Source organism: Bremia lactucae, linkage group LG1 (genome assembly GCF_004359215.1).
Source record: "Bremia lactucae strain SF5 linkage group LG1, whole genome shotgun sequence".
Lineage (NCBI taxonomy): Eukaryota > Oomycota > Peronosporomycetes > Peronosporales > Peronosporaceae > Bremia > Bremia lactucae.
The window spans coordinates 12314454-12332034 of NC_090610.1; the positions used below are offsets into that span (position 1 = coordinate 12314454).

The 17581-nt window shown below is 45.1% G+C and overlaps 4 protein-coding genes across 4 annotated transcripts; 3 read left to right on the forward strand and 1 right to left on the reverse strand.

Moving 5' to 3' along the window:
- Positions 1 to 2468: 2468 nt before the first annotated feature.
- On the forward strand, positions 2469 to 4201 carry CCR75_005363 (uncharacterized protein; the record flags this gene model as incomplete). The annotated part of the gene is made up of 8 exons (XM_067963444.1): positions 2469 to 2712; positions 2781 to 2881; positions 2943 to 3019; positions 3087 to 3165; positions 3227 to 3301; positions 3373 to 3462; positions 3524 to 3600; positions 3690 to 4201. The coding sequence occupies 8 exons, from the start codon at positions 2469 to 2471 to the stop codon at positions 3838 to 3840; spliced, it is 894 nt and encodes a 297-aa protein (XP_067815404.1). The 3' UTR covers positions 3841 to 4201.
- Positions 4202 to 4803: 602 nt separating this feature from the next.
- Positions 4804 to 5340, forward strand: CCR75_005364 (uncharacterized protein; the record flags this gene model as incomplete). The annotated part of the gene is made up of 1 exon (XM_067963445.1): positions 4804 to 5340. The coding sequence occupies one exon, from the start codon at positions 4804 to 4806 to the stop codon at positions 5338 to 5340; it is 537 nt and encodes a 178-aa protein (XP_067815400.1).
- A 65-nt stretch (positions 5341 to 5405) lies between these two features.
- CCR75_005365 (uncharacterized protein) lies at positions 5406 to 8723 on the reverse strand (the record flags this gene model as incomplete). The annotated part of the gene is made up of 1 exon (XM_067963446.1): positions 5406 to 8723. The coding sequence occupies one exon, from the start codon at positions 8721 to 8723 to the stop codon at positions 5406 to 5408; it is 3318 nt and encodes a 1105-aa protein (XP_067815399.1).
- A 5889-nt stretch (positions 8724 to 14612) lies between these two features.
- On the forward strand, positions 14613 to 16789 carry CCR75_005366 (uncharacterized protein; the record flags this gene model as incomplete). The annotated part of the gene is made up of 5 exons (XM_067963447.1): positions 14613 to 14698; positions 14799 to 14877; positions 14964 to 15030; positions 15102 to 15475; positions 15554 to 16789. 5 exons carry the CDS (start codon positions 14613 to 14615, stop codon positions 16592 to 16594), a joined length of 1647 nt encoding a protein of 548 aa, XP_067815209.1. The 3' UTR covers positions 16595 to 16789.
- Positions 16790 to 17581: the final 792 nt, after the last annotated feature.

Here is a 17581-nt window from a genome sequence, read left to right on the forward strand (position 1 = left end):
TGAGAGTTCTTTTGAGGCGGTTCGGGACCGTCTTTAGACGCTGGAGCGTCAGCAGTCTCGTTTAGAGGGCCAGCTGGACATCCCGGTGAGGATGCAGCAATCTACGGCACGACCGCCTGTCTCGGCGCAAGCACCTTCAAGTCCACGTGGGAAGGGTCCCGATATGGCGTAAGCAAGCCAACGTAAAACACTGGGTGTGTACGCAGCTTGCTGGGAAGGTTAGCGTATAAGCTAGGCCCTTCTTGGCCACGACCGTAAATGGTCCAATAAAGCGCGGGCGCAATTTGGTCTTGAAGACCGCGGAAGCCAAGTTGGTAGGTATATTATAGCGTTTAGTAATACTCGGTCTCCGACCATATAAGAATTAATACAGCTTCTGCCTCTGGCATCTGCTTGTTCTATTTGTTTGTCTTGGCTATCAGCTATCGTATCCCTTACATGTCTTAAGACACTAAATCGCGTCGCGAGAAACTCGCTTACTTGTTTCCGAACGGTAACAGGGCTGATATCAGCAAGCCTATCGGCCAATTCTCCCCCACCAAGCCCTGAACCACGCTGTGGTACCGTTAGTGGAACGCGCGGGTGAGTGAGACCTTTTATATAAAACGAAGTATAGTCTGTAGAGGCATGGACAGCGTTATTTAACGCAAATTTCACTACTGGGAGCATTGATCTCTAGCGCTTTGGTGTCTGAGCACATACGCTGCGAAACACGTCTTCAATGACGCGATTGACACGATCAGTTTGACCATCCTCTTCTGAAAACTCTTGGGAGTTCGAGGTACCTCTTCGGCAAGATTGCCCGTACGCCGTTGACGGTTTTGAGCGCCAAGCTCAGGGTCAACTCGCGTCAAACGACGCTTCCCACCACTAAACGTGGGATTAGGTGGATCTAAAGCCTCAGTGCGGCTTCGATCCTTGGTTGTACGGTCAACCGAAGCACTGAACTATTGGCTACGCCTTTCTTCGTTCTGTGGCATAAATGCCAAACGTAACTGGCCTTTGGCCTTAAGCTTAGCAAAGTCGAAGCGAAGCTTCTGTTTCAAACGAACATCACCTCTATCCGCAGACTCTCTGGCATTCCAGATATTACGGAGTTTGCGGGCCCGGTGAACCCATTTCTCAAATGATACTTCGTTTCCAGTTTTTGTTTCGTTTGGAAACAAAACGATCGGAATTTCCCTCATGGAGGTCACCGAAGCCCCACGGGCTGGATCACGTAAGCGCGTCAGATACTGGCTTCGCGTCATTACCTTCGGCGTAAGGTATTGCTTATGAAGAGCGTCGCGAGCAGCGATCTCCTCCGGCGTCCTTGCCAGTTCACCAGAGATCCAGATGGCCAAGCTATGACCCGCTATCTCTTTGAGACGCTCGTCCGCACTAAGCGGGGTGAATCAATATTCACTATGAGCCCTAGCTTTCGCTATTTCGGCAGCTCGACGACGAGCTCTTTCCTCTATGAGGATTATTTGCTCTTGCTCTTCATCGAGCGGATTCGTAATAATGTTGGACTCAGGGTCCCGTGTCCTGCTCAATGCAGTTAAGACATCAGCGGCACCACGTTCTGGGAACGGATTTGGGGCTCGCCGACGTTCGTCCGGAGGAGAATGCGTGAGCGAACGCCGCTCTTTTTCCTCCTCCTCTGATTGAGAGTGACTTTCAAAGTCCACCATTCCCTCATTGTCGAGGAAGGTGCTCAGAGTCAGTGACTCACACTTGATTGTCATTAGACAAAGGAATGGATAACACAACCAAACGGTTAGCTGCTTAGTTCCAACCTCAAAGAGGAAATGAAGCGAATGTTGTCACTCAGTGTCAACAGTCTGATGGGGGAGGGTACACATCGGTTGGAGAACCGTTGTTGTGGTACATTTACTTATGGGTAAAATACCCTTTTATCTAATTTTAAAATAATTAGTTACTTAATCCCATTTATTATGGGTAATAAATGAGGTCGCCGCACAGATATAAATCTGGCGGCCAAAATCTATTTTAATTAGCTAGGGTAAGGTTTTTAGATTTAAATAATTAAAATAAAGTTCAGTTTCCCTTTTGATCTTAAAGCGTTAGTGCCTTCCTAAGGCTTGCGCATTGGTCTGTAAGAGGAAGAAGCCTTTCTAAGGTATATCCTCTTGGGCACTAGTTGCCACTTTGTTCTACGAACCCCTGAATCCCTTGAACTAGGATTCCTTAAGCTTTATTAGCTTGCACGACTCCTTGAGCTGTTAAACCCATTATTTTAATAGAACTAAGTGACTCTCTGAGTCTGAAAGTCTTCCTCTGACTTTAGGAGCGAGGTAGTTCCGCTACAGATGTTTATTGAGTTATATATAAAATAGCTCTACCAGCTGCTGATACAGAAGTGGGGTGTCGCTAGACCAAAAATGTGGTGTGTCGCTATACTGACGGCCTAAATTATAATCAATTGACGTCACTGCAAATTTTCTTATATTTAAACTTTTGCAAAAATGCCGGAAGCCAATGCCAAAGTGGTGAACGTAGAGTCTGCAGGAGAGCTGCCGATGCCACGCTACTCGTATCTCGAAATTAAGGAGGCACAGCGCGTGTGTGGCGAAAAAATGAATGCAGCAGCGCTGAAGGAGTGCGGCTCGGTATCTGTCGCACAGCAGCAGATTTTCCGGGCCCACGTAAATGATCTATGCGCCACGGTATTTGCGGCCGCGCTGAGGAAGTACAACCCAAAGGACAAAGGTTTAAAGCGAGATATAATAATAGTACATGGTGCTGATCGGAGGCGCTGACGGCTGTGGTACCTGCAGAGGAGGTGGCTCCCGTTGACGCAGAGAAAGCGGCCAAGCTTAAGGAATTGGAGACAAAGCTAAAGGAGAAGGAAGCGGCGATCAATAAGCTACGCAAAGAAGTATGCGCAATAAAAGAATGATTTTAATACCTTCTGAGAACCAAGATGGTAACATGTGCAGGTGCCAAGAATAGCTGCAGATAATGCCCGTCGAGAGCTCGCAAAAGCTCGCAAACGCTATGCGGATGTGCTTGTGGCGTGCGTAAATTGAACTATTACTATCTTTTAAGCATATGGTGATTGAATGAATTGCTGCAATTTGAAGGGAACCAGAACTCACGAGAGATTTTGGTGCTGAATTGACGGGAGAGCATGTTGAAGCGCTGAAAACAGCTTATGTCAAGGTTCGGTGCTTCGCTTATTTAAAACGGTATTGGCTTGTTCTTAAAAGAGCAAGTGCTGTAGACGGCGTCTTCAATTGCTGTAACTAGCGCCAAGTTGACGCAAGCAATGAATCAGACAACTGACACGATTAATATTGTATGGATGCGACTTGAATGGTCTAACGACAATTGATTGGTATGCTTAAACTCCAATGTTGTTATTCTAAGGTGGAGTTGGCGATTAAACGGCCAAAGACTGAAGTTGATATTGCCATGGAGAATAGTCCGGTTAAAGCGAAGGCATTGCTTGATGAGCAGGTTGGCTCTACCCGATGTTTTTGTGGACTACTATATCTAGCCTGACAGTCGTGCGTGTTAGGAAAAGAACAGCCTCCAGAAATACTCTCCTCTACGAAGCCGTCTGGCGTGGCAATCGAGCGCTACAAAGAATGCACTGTAAAAATCTGTATGTATATTGATTACGAAGGTCGAATCGCTCTCAGCGCATTTCTTGTCATTTGATTTGAGATATTTGCATCTGTCAGACTCATTCGGCAGTATTTGCTCGCGATTTTTTATCGTGATGTCAATGAGGAATCGGAACACAGATTAACATATTCACTGCGAATTTTTCGAGAGAAAAAATGTGAGCATATTCGGGTTACAATGGCAGCTTTAAAAGTCTTGAATATGTGATTCAACGATACAATATTGGAAAGATTGTTTATATCTGTAGAAATGTTTATTGAATCACTTTAATACAACATTTTGCACGCAATTATTCCATTATACGGTATCTAAACTACGGTCTGGCAAAAGGGTCCTGTACTGTCCTTAGATGCATGTCTTAATCGTCTCGAAACTACGGTGAGCGTTAACATGTCCCATTGCAGAACTCAATTGATCAATTTTATAATGAGCCTGAAGTTATAGCATTGGGCGACTTGCAAGTGATACAATTAGGTCATTTATATTTTATACCCAATTGCATCATTTGCCATGCGATGGCTTTAGGCTCATAGAAGCCAGAAATCGCGTCCAATATGATCGAAAAAATAATGCTAAATGCTTCCTCTGCGCGGCCTTATATCATCAATTACTTTTTCAAAGACTTAGTAGCAACTTGAAAAGGTTTTCCGCTTTCGTAGTAGAGCTTCTGACCCGATTAAATACTGCGATGGAAATCAAAGACAGAAATTACACTTCCCGTGTTTCATATTATGATACGTCAAAAACTTGTTTTGCTGATAGACTTTTTCTGCCTACCGAAATGCGGAAAATCACCATGTCAACAATAGCGTATCGAATGTTCGTCGACGATACCTTCACTTTTGAAAGGAAAAGTAGCAGCTAATTGACTCGCCTATTATCGATATAGAGATCAGCTAACTGATCGAGCCAAAGTTGCTATTCATCTTTTGGTCCTACACCTCACAAATTATGCTCGGTTAGCTTGACGAACTGTGTTTACTAAATTCAATTGGCTGGAAATTGACAAATCCCTGTGGTGTGGCACAATCCACCAGCATTAGCAGGATTTATGCACGAATAGGAAAGAAGCACGCTATTGGCGTTATACCTGCCGTTGAAAAGACCTCGTTTTTATCTGAACATCCTCCAACCGGCGACTCTCCTCCCATTACTCGCTTCTCCCGTCAAATGTTTCAATTCCATGCACCAAATGGTTCCCACGACGACCAAGTAGGCGAGATTGAGATATATCGGGCTCGTCATCGCCTCATTTGCCGCGGCCACCAGTCATCAGCGAGCCCCAGCACGCAAGTTGAGGATTTGGATATCGAAGACGGACGAGCTCGTAAGATCTCGACCAAGTGGCGACGTCAGCAACTACAGCAACTTCCAGTCACGAATCAGCTCTCCAATTCCGTCGAAACCCTCGTGGGCTTTAATGCGTTTGACTTTTCAGCGTCACCGGAAGCTTTTCACGAGACACAGCAATTGAATTCAAGAAAACTCGTCTCTCCTTCGTACACATCGAATCAAGAAGACCAACACACGAATAACAATCATTCGAGTCTTTGGGAACGAAGAATCTCTGTTTCGCAGCAATCAAAAATTCCAGCTCGACATGTACCAACATTAGGAAAGGATGCACTGTGGGGTGGCCAGGTGCACTACTCGACGCAAGACGCTCAGCGACAGGCATTATACCACCGACCGCAATACTATGCATAGACTTTAAAATTTAAATCATTTGTAGAATCAATACATTGCTGTAACAATTACATGTAAACTACGAGTTATTCAACATCAACGACGACCGAGTGGTTGCAATGCATGAAGGAAGCAAGGTACACAATAAAGCCCAGTAAAAACACAATCAGAGCGTGGCGTGGGTCTTCTTGTACCCAAGCAAGTAATGAACCGTCCTTGTCGACTAAATCCTCGTCACTGTCGTACCCACCCATCCCGTTGTCATCCTGACCTTTTGAAGCCGCTGCCAAGCCTTGCGATTTGGCATCAGGATCATCTGTTGAAGGCCGATCACTGTGTTCCAAAGATCCAACTCGCGTCTGTTCCGCGTCATGGGCACTACTGCTTTGTCGCTGAAGCTTGGTGAGACTTTTGTCCCAGGTAGGCCAATTGTCAGCCGACCCGGCATGGCGTCGCACTTTTGTCGCATCCGTAAGCGATTCCATCCACTCTTCGCCTTCGTAGATGGTCTCCGTTCGAAGAGCAAGAATTTCTCCGTTAGGTTTAATAATAGCCATTCGAATGCTATCGTGCTCTCCTTTTTCCCAGGCAAAGCGCGCCACATCCGGGTCACTATTTGCTGTAATCTCCATGACTTCGCAACGCGTAAGTTCCATCATTTCACGGTACTTGCGTGAACGCTTGTGAGAATAGTACGAAAAGAGCGTTCCATCCAGTCGGCACCAACGTTTTGACCAGCGCGAAGGCACCATCGTGATTTCTTTAGCCCCACCTTTGTCTGCATTCCGTTGAAGCTTGCGCTTTTCAAATGAAATGGAGAGGTAGCCCACTTTTACGCGATTTTCGGGCTTCTGGCGTTTGTAATTCTCTCGAAGGGCTTGGATCTCGTCGTGGTATGTGTGTACGAGGTCATCTCGAGCAAGGTCGAGGAGATTGGGAATGCGCTCCATCAGCTGAGTTCGCGCAGCTGGATCGAACGCATGAAAGCCAAAGATTAAGCTCTCAAACACCAAATAGAATGGAGGTGGAGGCAACACCAGCTCCATTTCAGTATTCAAACGACCATTACTGCCATGTGACGGACTAGCATCGCCTGATAAATCGGCGGTCGAGTCAATACTGTTTTCAATACTTGCCACTGTCACGTTTTCGCTTAAAGATAAAGTCGCTAATTTTAAAGCCGACGTCTGGGTCTGACTTTTATCACTTTTAAGCGATCCGCGCTGTCTTACATACAAGACCAGCTTTCCATCAGCAGAGATGGAGAAATGAGTTTCATCCTTCGGGTACAATTCAAGCTGCTGTTGGTGTGGATAAGCATGATCCCAGAGCTCCACCATGCTATCAAGGGGCTGCGTCAAATCCGCAAATGAAGAGGCTAAAGAGCATAATTGTGCATCAATATACTGGAGCAGACTCCGAAGCTTCAATTTAGCGTCAACTTTAAAGACCAAATGCTTTTGAAATTTGCTCTGTGAAAACTGGCGAAAGAAATTTGTATCTTGAACAATACTGCCGATTGAAAGCCCCTTGTACTTTAAAAGACTTTCGCTTATTGCACTAGGATCCACATACAATCCGACTGTGAATCGAGAGTAGTAACAGCTAGCAGTCTCGAGGTTTTCTGCTGATGGAACTATGAATTTATGCGTATATGTCCCCAACAGCGCGCTGCCGTCGGCAGCCAAGTCCCCAGAGAACATGACCTTACTATCTCGGTCTATCATTGGCCCAAAATGCACCGTAAGACTGCAACTTTCCCGACGCAGTCTTTCCAGCTCTTGATCATCATATTCCGCCCACTCGTCTTTAGTTGAAGGCTCTTCATGAGGCTTTGACTCATCGTGAACACTACGTCTTTTTGATCGGCTATTCGAACGTGACTTTATTGTAACCTGCTCTTCTTCTCGATCATCCGACGAACGCTCGTGATCGTCGTGTGGTCGTTCAGCGTCTTGTTCTTTTCGCTCTCGTCCCTCTCCGACATCACCAAAGAGATTTTCCGCGCCACTATCATCTTCATCAGAGTCCGAGTCTTCCTCATCATCAGTATCTATGCTTTGGTTTTGATCATGAAGATGACCAAAGATTTCGTCGTGGGCATCGAGCATCTCGCCTCCCCAAAGCGATGGCAATCGCTCCACGAGACCCCTTTTTGCATCGTGTTGAATCGAACTGCTATCAAAGAAAATCGCTTGAATGCATTGACAAAGAGCATGGGATGCAATAGGTGGGTACAACTGGCCGCGGAGTCGATACTCAAAACGATCATCTTCGTGGATCCGCAGTACCATTGATTCAGCTTTTTTCAACGATTTTTCAATAAACCCAAGAAATGTCTGCAAGGCCGTCGCATTCACGCCCATTCGAGGGCCTAATTCGTCCCGTAACAAGGCCGAAAGCACGGATTTTGACACTCGTTTTCGTGCAGTGACTACAAAGCTCCGTCGAAACGTCGTGTTTGAGAGCAAGTAGTTGTAAAATTGTTGGTCTCCATGCAAGCTCTTGGCATCTCGCCCTTGGAAGTTGGGATTCTCGAGCTCTTTTGTTGCGGTTTCTGGATCAATATACATACCCACCGCCAAAATTCGTTCATCCGACCAGCCCAAACGTCGTACAATAGGACCGACACCAACCAGCAAGTCTCCATTCGCTAAACTTGGTGGAAACGTAATCCGCGAGTACATTTCCTTAATTGGTCCGTACGTCATACGAGACTCAAGTATCGGAATCGTGTCTTCGCCAAATGAATCGCGCTTCATTGTTGTTCCTTTTTCATGATCCAAGACATTGTGCGCCATGAAAGGAGTCGAGAATCCTCGTGCTTCTCTACCGTCTAGAATATTAATTGGGCTAGTCTGGTTCCCAAGGAGATTGTTCGAACTGCTTTCATGATCTACATTCGTGTCCCCCAAGTCGGGAATGGGTAGATACGTTGGTTTAGATCGCCGCTCGGCCTTAGTATCCGTTAATGTTTGTTCCACGCTCGCGTGAAAGACATCACAGAAGATATCAATCCATTGGTGCCGCTCCCTTTCTGTAGCAGCTGCTAGCGTCAGCTTCGTGTCTTTAATAAAGAGTAAGAACCCAAATGGCTTGGGCTCGCTGCACATGCGGATCGTGATGGGTGTATGCGGCGTGAGCGGAATGTCGCCCTTGCGGGTGCCCTTCCGGCTAAAGTATTGCAGTCGTGTACGCTCGAGAACAAAATCTCGCCATTTCCACGTAAAAAGGCGGCGATCGCGACGCATGAGCTTGCCTAGCAAGAGTACGCCGCTGGTATTGTTAGCTGTAACCATGGCCGGCGAGGAGACCGAGCTCAAGACGTCCAAGGCAGATGCACTGCTTGTAGTGGTGGTGGATGAGATGTTATAAACTGCGTGGTCTCCATCCAAGCGCCTCATGCTCGTGCAGTTGTAGCGCGTACGGCGGTCGCGCGCGGAAAGACGAGTGACCAGTGCGGTGTGGCAACCCGATTGACGAAGTGCAATCGAAGTAACAAGATGAATTACTTTACGGATGTACCACTTCAGAGCAACATTGGTAAAAAAAGATTTCCTGAATTTAACATTTTATTCATTTTTAATAATAAATAATTCTTTTTGTTTTTTTATTTTTGGTTTAAATTTAAAAGGCGTTGAGGAGAATTGTGTTTTACTTTCGATTAATTAGTACCAAATCTGCTAGACGACGGCAAGAGTCGGCTCCGTAGATCTGAATTAAACGAAAGTCGCTTATTTTAGTTTTGAATGCGCAATGTGGAATGGAAATGTAACACGTATATTTATCTTAAGTAAATTGGATATTTTGGTTAGCAATTTACAATGTAAATGTAAGGGGTGTTCCGTAACATAAACATTAATTTCTATAAGAGGAATAATAAATGTTATTTTCTATGAGAGGAAATTGAATAAGAAAAACGTAAAATTTATTCTTAATTAATTTAAACTTAACAATTCCAAAATTACCAAATTTGGTAATATTGACGCAATAAGACATTAGTTCTGTTAATTGGTTCGTTTAAGTTTAGCTTAACCCCGCCAATCGGTACAAGACACGATTAGGCGTCGCGCAACGAGTAAATGGGAAACTAATATGTATTATCTTAATCCTACTTGTGCATCACTAATTAGCCTGTCCCAAATTGCTCAATAGGAGTTAATTAGAATCTGACACATCATAGAGCATGCGACGGTGTAACCTAGGTGAGTAATGAGCCCTTAATTTGCATTCACTGTATTCTCTGTGCATATTTCAATAAAGCATTCGCTCGGAATCTTAAGCGCAATGTTCTGGCCCCGCACCATTGCGTTTAAAAAGACCTAGCCAAAAGCAGCCGCAAATCTGAAAACCTTACCAACATTCTGTGTGTCTTCGCCGAGCATATTGGCAGCGCGAGGGCAAATGCTTCTTCGAGGGTCGTCGGTTTAGTACGAGTAATGAGTCCTAAGTAATTCAGCTGTAGGTTGAAATAAAGAAGGTCGGTAAAAACTTTATATCTGGATCGGTGAGGATTTAGAATAAAAGCATAAGAATTATAATAAAAGAACGGTATAAATTTTATCTTTCATCCTTAACACTTCTAATATTATAGCCATTGATTGGAGCCAGCAAGCCCACATAATCGATATTATCGGTGCAGAAAATTAAGATGGAGTATGCTTGTAAAATTTATAAATTGAGTCCGAGACTGTAACACAAAAAGCGGATATCGTGAATCTCTCTTGGAGCCATTCATTCCTATCAACGTTATTGGCCTTTCGTTTATGCTTAACATTCATTGATTTGTAGCGCGTCACCTTGCCTTCTCATGTATGCTACAGCAACAAAAATGGGGGTTCTTTATTGTCAAATTATTGCTGATGAACTTTAGAAGTCGGGACTATTGTAATGGGCTAAAGCTGCCCTGATGTTACACAGTCCCATTTAGACATACATGGTGTACTTAAGATGATGGTGTATTACATAAAGGGAAAGTAATTGGACCCACCACTCGGACGTTGCTCACATTTGTGCCCAACCCTTGTGTATGTGATGCATGTAGGTACATTCACATTAGAGGGATGACGGCTAGCGTCATACGTTACGCGAGGTATTCAGAAAGATACGCTCGCAATTCATATTAGTGTTATCTACAGAGATGACATTTTTGATTGCTAAAATTATGTATTTATAACTAACGCGATTGAATACAAATCAGTCCGAAAACTACTTAGTAAGTGCGCAGGAGGAGCCAGATTACCGCTCGCGTGACGACACTTTACTAGAGTACTTAGTGCGTTGGGTGAGGCCGCAAAGGCGCCCCCCACAACTAGTTCACTGCAAGCAAGAGAAGCAGGTTAAACCGCTTCCTCGCTGTGCTAGGGTGTGTGTCTAAGTAGAGCGTACCAGCATTAAGACGTGCCCGCCTACACTTGGTAGCACTTGAAAATTTCCCCGCGACCCGCATCTCTCTCTGCGTGTGAACGTGAGGATGAGCTTCAACATCGGTTAAGCTCATTTCTCCCACCTTTCCGAGCATCATCGGGAGGTGGCAAGGCACATGGCGCAGGAACCTGGTGAACAAGCCCTGGCTTGTTCACCAGGTTCCTGCGCCATGTGCCTTTTCTGGGCAGTCCTCCTTAGCAACATGTTGCTCTGTTGGAGCAGTTTGAGGCATTCGTGCTCAGACAGCGGAGAGCCGCGTCCGAGGCACAGAACCATGCTGCGGCGAAGCCCGTCACTCAGACTGAGGATGAGCTAGAACGAACGGTCGCCTCTTCTCGCTTGCCATTTTGGCAAAGCGACTCAAACATCACGTGTCTCAATCTAAGAGCCGCGAGTTTCACAAAATTTTGTGATGCACTCGAATCCACTAGCGAGGGTCATCACTTGGACATAGCCTCGTACTTGACGGTATATGACCAACAGGATTGAAGTCCGAAATTTTGAGACCCCAGGGACTATGCTACCCATTTGTTCCACAACTCTGAACTTAGGAATAGCTTCAGAGTCCGCGTCAGTAGGGCATCCCGTCCCTACTGCGCTCCTGCATTTCTCGACCCCTCAGTGGTCGATGCAGAAATCATGCGTCTCGCACGCTGGTTCTTGCCATCGCCCTTTGGGAAGGGAGTCCTCTTGCTGGGCATCTTTGCCCCAGCAGGGACCCTGGCATAGCAGCGAGCCATCATATGGCCGCGCTTGCCGCATTTATAACAGACCACGTCTGCATTGCCCAACTCCATAGGAGTGGCATCTGTCCTCTCGGCCGACGGCTTATACCAAGCTGTCGCCGAGGCACTGTTGTAGGATTGCTCCTCAACTAAGGGAACTTGGATTGCCTCTTCCATCGTCGACGACACCTTTCTGAAAAGGGCCTGTCGCGATGGGCCATGCCGTATTCCGTTCATAAACGTGGGCGCCTTAATGTGCTCCGGAATCACACCTACGGTGATAGACGCCGACAGCGAGCGCATCTCTTGCACATAATCTTGCAGAGATCGTTTAGCCTGTCGCGCCCCAAAGAAGCGCGCCTGAAGCAACACTTCTTTGTTCGACGGCTGGTACATGGCGGGAATCTTTGTCTTAAAGATTGCCCTTGCAGTGAAAGCCTTCACGTCCGCCATAAGCGCCGAGTCAGCCCACTCTGAGGCCATACCGCGCAGGTGCGACATGGAGCGAACGCGCGCTCTTTAAGTCCGATGGAGTTCAAGTTGAACTCGTCTTCAGTTTTAGTGACTTCTTTTTTAACGAGAAGCTCACAGTGCTCGACAGGGAGAGTCCGTATGATTTCGTCCTTGACATGCCATGGGTGGCAAGACAACAACCATGGATAGACTGCCGTACACGCACAATTGCTAACTTTACGCAGGACACCGGAAATGATCTTCTTCTGCTAGAGGCTCATGCAGCTGATGTCATGTCCATCACAAATTAAAGTGTATCGACGCAAGTCAGGTGACACAAAGTCCTACCCAGCTCCGAAATACTGGTGTAGTAAAAAGGACGATGACAAGTAGTCATGCGTCCAATGGTCCCGCACAGAGTTGAGAGCCTGTGGCAGTGGATAGCGAGCTAGCAGGAAGTCAAACATCGCAAGAACCGGCACAGAGCCCAGAACCTGGTGCGGTTCGAAGTGGTGCGTTAGCCGAGAAAGCAACGGCATGTCAAAGGTCGTGGTGCTCGATATTCGAGTACCCGACAAAAAGACGATCAAAGGCACGTCAAAACGTGTAGCCTTTGGATTAGCCTCAGCTCAAGAGGATGGGCTTCGATCGAGGTGTTCGAAGCCTTCGAGGACAAAATGGCGGAGGTATCCTCAGTTAAGGTGCCCCAGCACGTCTTGAAATCTGCCGAGGAGATTGTTAATCTTTAGGAAATCTCGTGGATTCTGTTCCTGTCTGAACTTAAGGAACGAAAGATCCACGAGGTAGTCACACCAGTTCCAGAAGAGAACTTGGTGGACTGTTGCTCGTCGTCCACAATGAACGAGAATGTCTTAGAAACAGACAAAAAGATACGATGCGCTGCATCAGGCTGGGAGCTTGAAAAACAGCCCGTTTTTCAAGTTAGGTAGAAACACCGTCACTTGTTCCCACATGAAGAGTTGAGCCGCCTACCGGCCGATAGGGGCATTGGAGAGCAAATCGCCTCACTGCAGCCCGACCTTTTGTGTGCGTAAAGCCACAGATGGATGACGCGTGGTTTAATGCTTATAATAAGCTAAGCACGGCGACCATACCGGCGCAAACGCCAATCCCGCAGAAAGATGTGGTGTTGAACTCCATGGAAAAGTCGACTAATTTTTCCGTGAGGGATTTAAACGAAAGTTACTATCAGTTTCACATGAGGTAGTCCGATGTAGCCAAAACGGCAGCAAGCACCCCAAGCGGTATGCTTTGGGAGTGACTAATGATGCCACAAGGTTTAAAAAATGCACCGGGGACATTCAACGAGTGTTGGCTCACGTCGTGCCTAGTCGACCTCCAAGAGGGGTCGTATTCACGTGGTGAATCACCACGTGCACTCGCAACATATAATGTTGTGCGAGTGGAAGATACTACGGCAGACGTTCCATCTGCCGCAAGAGATAACAGTGCGTCACCCGCGGCTGCACGAACCGCAGCCGAAGGCGTAGCACTATTAACACCCCGCATGAGTTTATTCTTCATGCCATGGAATTTAAAATGATGGTTCTGACCAATCAACATCATTTTAAAATTACGTGGTCACATAGTGATCACCCCATCCAATGACAGTCAGAGTAATTGTCTTTTAAGGGAGGGTTGATGTAACGGGGTGTATCGTTACATGAAATTAACACTTAAAGGTTGTTAATTAATATATTATCTAAAAGGTAGATAATATTTGCAGGATATTACTTTATATAGTAATATTCAGAATTCTTATCCATAAATAGGTATAGACCGTAATATTTATTTATTCCGCAGACTAATCAGCTGCAGGAGTAATCAAAGAGATAGTTACAGATAAGCAAGAGATAAGAATTCAATTACATGTTTGGTATTAGTTTATAATTAAGTTAGAGTTAACAGATAGAAAGAAAATATACTTAATTATATTAATACAGTTTTCATTGTACCCTCTTTAAGCTTGTTACCTTAAAGAGAAGTCTTCCTCTGCACGTACAAGTGTACGTGAAGATGAACGTAAGGCACCACTCGCAACTGAAGGCAGTGCGAAGTGGACTTGTACTGAAGCAGTACAAGTCAGAATGCCCCGGTACATTAATAGTATTCATGCGAAGTATTCGGAATTTGGACTTGATTGTAGGTATGCATACACGATCCGCCTTTTGCAAGCGGTTCTCGAACTTGAGTTGTGGACTGATTGTCACATGAGTTTTTGTAACAAGTTGTGTAAATATTGTGCATCTTACACGATACTCGCCATTGGACGCCATAGTAATGCTCCACTAGAGCTCCATTCGTAAAAATCGAATGTCCACGTGCGGTGCATTCGAATATTCGTGTTAGCTACCGTTGTTCAACGACGCAGGCAATAATGCTTAGACGTATTTCTTAACGTTACAGGATCAGTAAGAAAATTAGTGGAGAAATCCTCATTAATGTTCGCAAATGGTTAAACTGCTTGCCTCATATTGGTGAGACATTTACCCTAAACGCTAAACCCTAAACCCTGGAACGGGATTTTATTTTATCTACGGATATAACGCTTTCAATATCTTATTGGTTAAAAAATGTACTGCTTTTTAATTGTGGTGCAAGACATCTTTTTCAAACACAAGTGTTTAAAATGAATTTTAAATAAAGAAAAATCAACCACATATTCTTATGACGCAGGCACCAAATAAACGGTGGCGCGGAACAAGCGATCACAACGTCACGGAGACGGCGTATGACGCCATAAAATGCAAACTGTACGTACATTAAGCGACTTATTTAGAATATTTGCTAAATTTATAGCATCACGGCTATCTTAAGAAAACGTACCAATTTAATCTATTCCTAATTCCGAAGCTCCGCAGCAAAGCTTGGCTACTTCGAAGACCCATTTCTTCACTATTTTGTCGCAAGACCTACTCGACGATTACCACTTGTACGTATAACCAGTTTTTTTTAACAATGTAAATTGGAAAGAGAAAGCGTCAAAATGCTAATTTGACTCTGGTGTCGGCATTGCAGATTCATCGAGGGTATTACCTTCGCCATGTAGCTATGACTCGCTGTATCGAGCTCTTCCTCACTCAATGTGCGTTTACTACTACCTTAATAAGAATATCAAAAATGTTGCAAACTTCTAACTGCCATTTACAATTCTAGTCAAAACCTCGACCCATATCAACATTGTGTCCTTAGGCGCAGGCTTCGACACGCTCTTTTTCCGTCTACTCCACCAACGATCCTTTGCTGGCCATATTGCTTTCGCAGAGGTCGACTGTGATGCTATCGTGTGTGTCAAGACGAAGCTGCTAAATGACGACAATGTTCGTGTCGGCCTCTTTCCAAACAATCTAAAGAACTTGGTCATTGCGACTCCTGTTCATAGCAACGTATCGTGGCAGTGCCACGTACCGAGTGCCTCGTACTCACTAATTGCTTGTGATCTTGGAGACACTCAGCTGTTTGATACTACATTTACAGCGACGGGCGCAGATCGTTCCGTGCCGACACTAATTCTCGCCGAATGCGTCGTGGTATCGTGTGTTTTTTTTTTATCAATTCTCGGTCATAAGAGCTTCTTTTAATTTAAAATATGAATTGTGTTTTTGCAGTCGTATCTGGCTCCGGAGCACGGCACCGAGTTGCTACAATATCTTTCCACGACTTTTTCTCGTGGATCAATTGTTTTGTATGATCCGATCGCACTGAAAGCTAGCGACAAAGATGACAGCGAGGCATTTAGTTCGACGTTGCAGGACTATTTCGCAATAAAAGGCTGCACGTTACGAGGTGTGCGAGAATTCCAAACAGCAGTAGACCACGCACGGCGGTTCTTGGCTAGTGCCCAGTGGCAAAATTGCCGTATTCTTGACATGAACAGTGTCTTTGCAACATGCACGACAATTGAGGAAAAGCGCCGAATTACGTCTTTAGAACCTTTTGACGAATTTGCCGACTGGGTGCTGTGCAATGCCCATTACGCTTTGATACTAGCCGACAATAGAAAATGCGATGACAAGGGCGAACAAGAGTGGACAAATGCATTTGTGCCGTCAACGCATCAACATCGGTACCTTTTGACTGGGACTTGCATTCGGCTATCGAAAGCATCGGATAATGTCATTATTCGAGCTTTCCAGCCTGAAGACTTGGCTGCGGTACGAGCAGTCTTTGAGATTACCCACCTTGAATTTGGCAAAGATTCACGAGCTGTCCGGCAGTTTGTGGCTAATCGTCTACGTGGTCCTTGTGGTGACATGTTTGATGTGACTCAAGCATTTCAAACGCCAACTAGCGCTGGAATTCAAATCAGTGGCTTCTGGGTTGCCGAATGGAATCAAAAAGTCGTCGGATGCGTCGGTGTCAAGCCTTTAAATCGATCGTCGATCACTCAAGACGACGAGTGGTCTGCTGAGCTCTGCCGATTGAGTGTAACTCAAGCCGTTCGACGCCGTGGTGTAGCAACAGCGTTAATTAAAGGTGCTGAGACGTTTGCTGTATCGTGCGGTGCGTTTGATAAAATTTGTCTTGAAACCATTGGTACGATGAAAGGTTCCCAGCAGCTGTACTGCTCACTTGGTTATGTCGAGCAGCTTGATCGTCAAAAGCAGCACAGCTCTTTTAACCTCGTATGTTTCCACAAAACGCTCTAGTTTTTTAGCTCGCTAAAAATACCAAGACTGCAGGTCATATTCGTGTGTCGTTTTTAGCAGCGCAAATCGCCTTTTTTCGCGGATTCCTGAATCAAGTAATTCGTAATTTATCAAGGGACTGGACACTAGCTGGAATGGGGCACACATCGGTTGGAGAACCGTTGTTGTGGTACATTTACTTTATGGGTAAAATACCTTTTATCTAATTTGAAAATTAGCCAATTACTTAAATCCCATTTATTATGGGTAGCAAATGTGGTCGCCGCAAGATATAAACACAATCTATTTAAAATTAGCTAGGGTGACGTTTTTAGATTTAAATAATTGAATAAAGTGCAGTTCCCCATTTGAACTTAAAGCGTCAAGTGCCTTTTTAAGGCTTGCGTTGATCTGTAAGAGATAGAAGCCTTTGTAAGGTAAATCCTCTTGGGCACTAGTTGCCAATTGGTTCTACGAACCCCTGAATCCCTTGAACTAGGATTCCTTAAGCTTGAATAGCTTGTACGACTCCCTGAGTTGTTAAACCCATTAGTTCAATAGAACTAAGTGACTCTCCGAGTCTGAAAGTCTTCCTCTGACTTTAGGAGCGAGGTAGCTCCGTTGTAATAGCAAATTGATATGCAGGTCGTCTGACTGCTTTAGAACACTGATAAGCGGCTGCTTTGAGCTGGACAGGGAAGATCACTTGTTCTATCATCGCTCAAGTTGAAATTTTTATAATAAATATTTTTTTTGTAAGACGCAAGCGAATAGTACTTTTAATTTTCGCTTTTCGCTTTTCACGCTTGCATCAACTTTACTTTTGTCAAACTGCGTTGGGTCTTTGAATTATTCTTTCATTTAAGCTTATCCAAAGCTAATGGTTTTGAAAGCCAGACACAATGCCCAAGCAGAAAGGCTCACGGAAAAGCCCAATGAACTTGGGTAGTAGTTTACTGCTACCCACATTAGTGACTAATCGCTTAGGTAAGTTTACCGTAGAGAGTA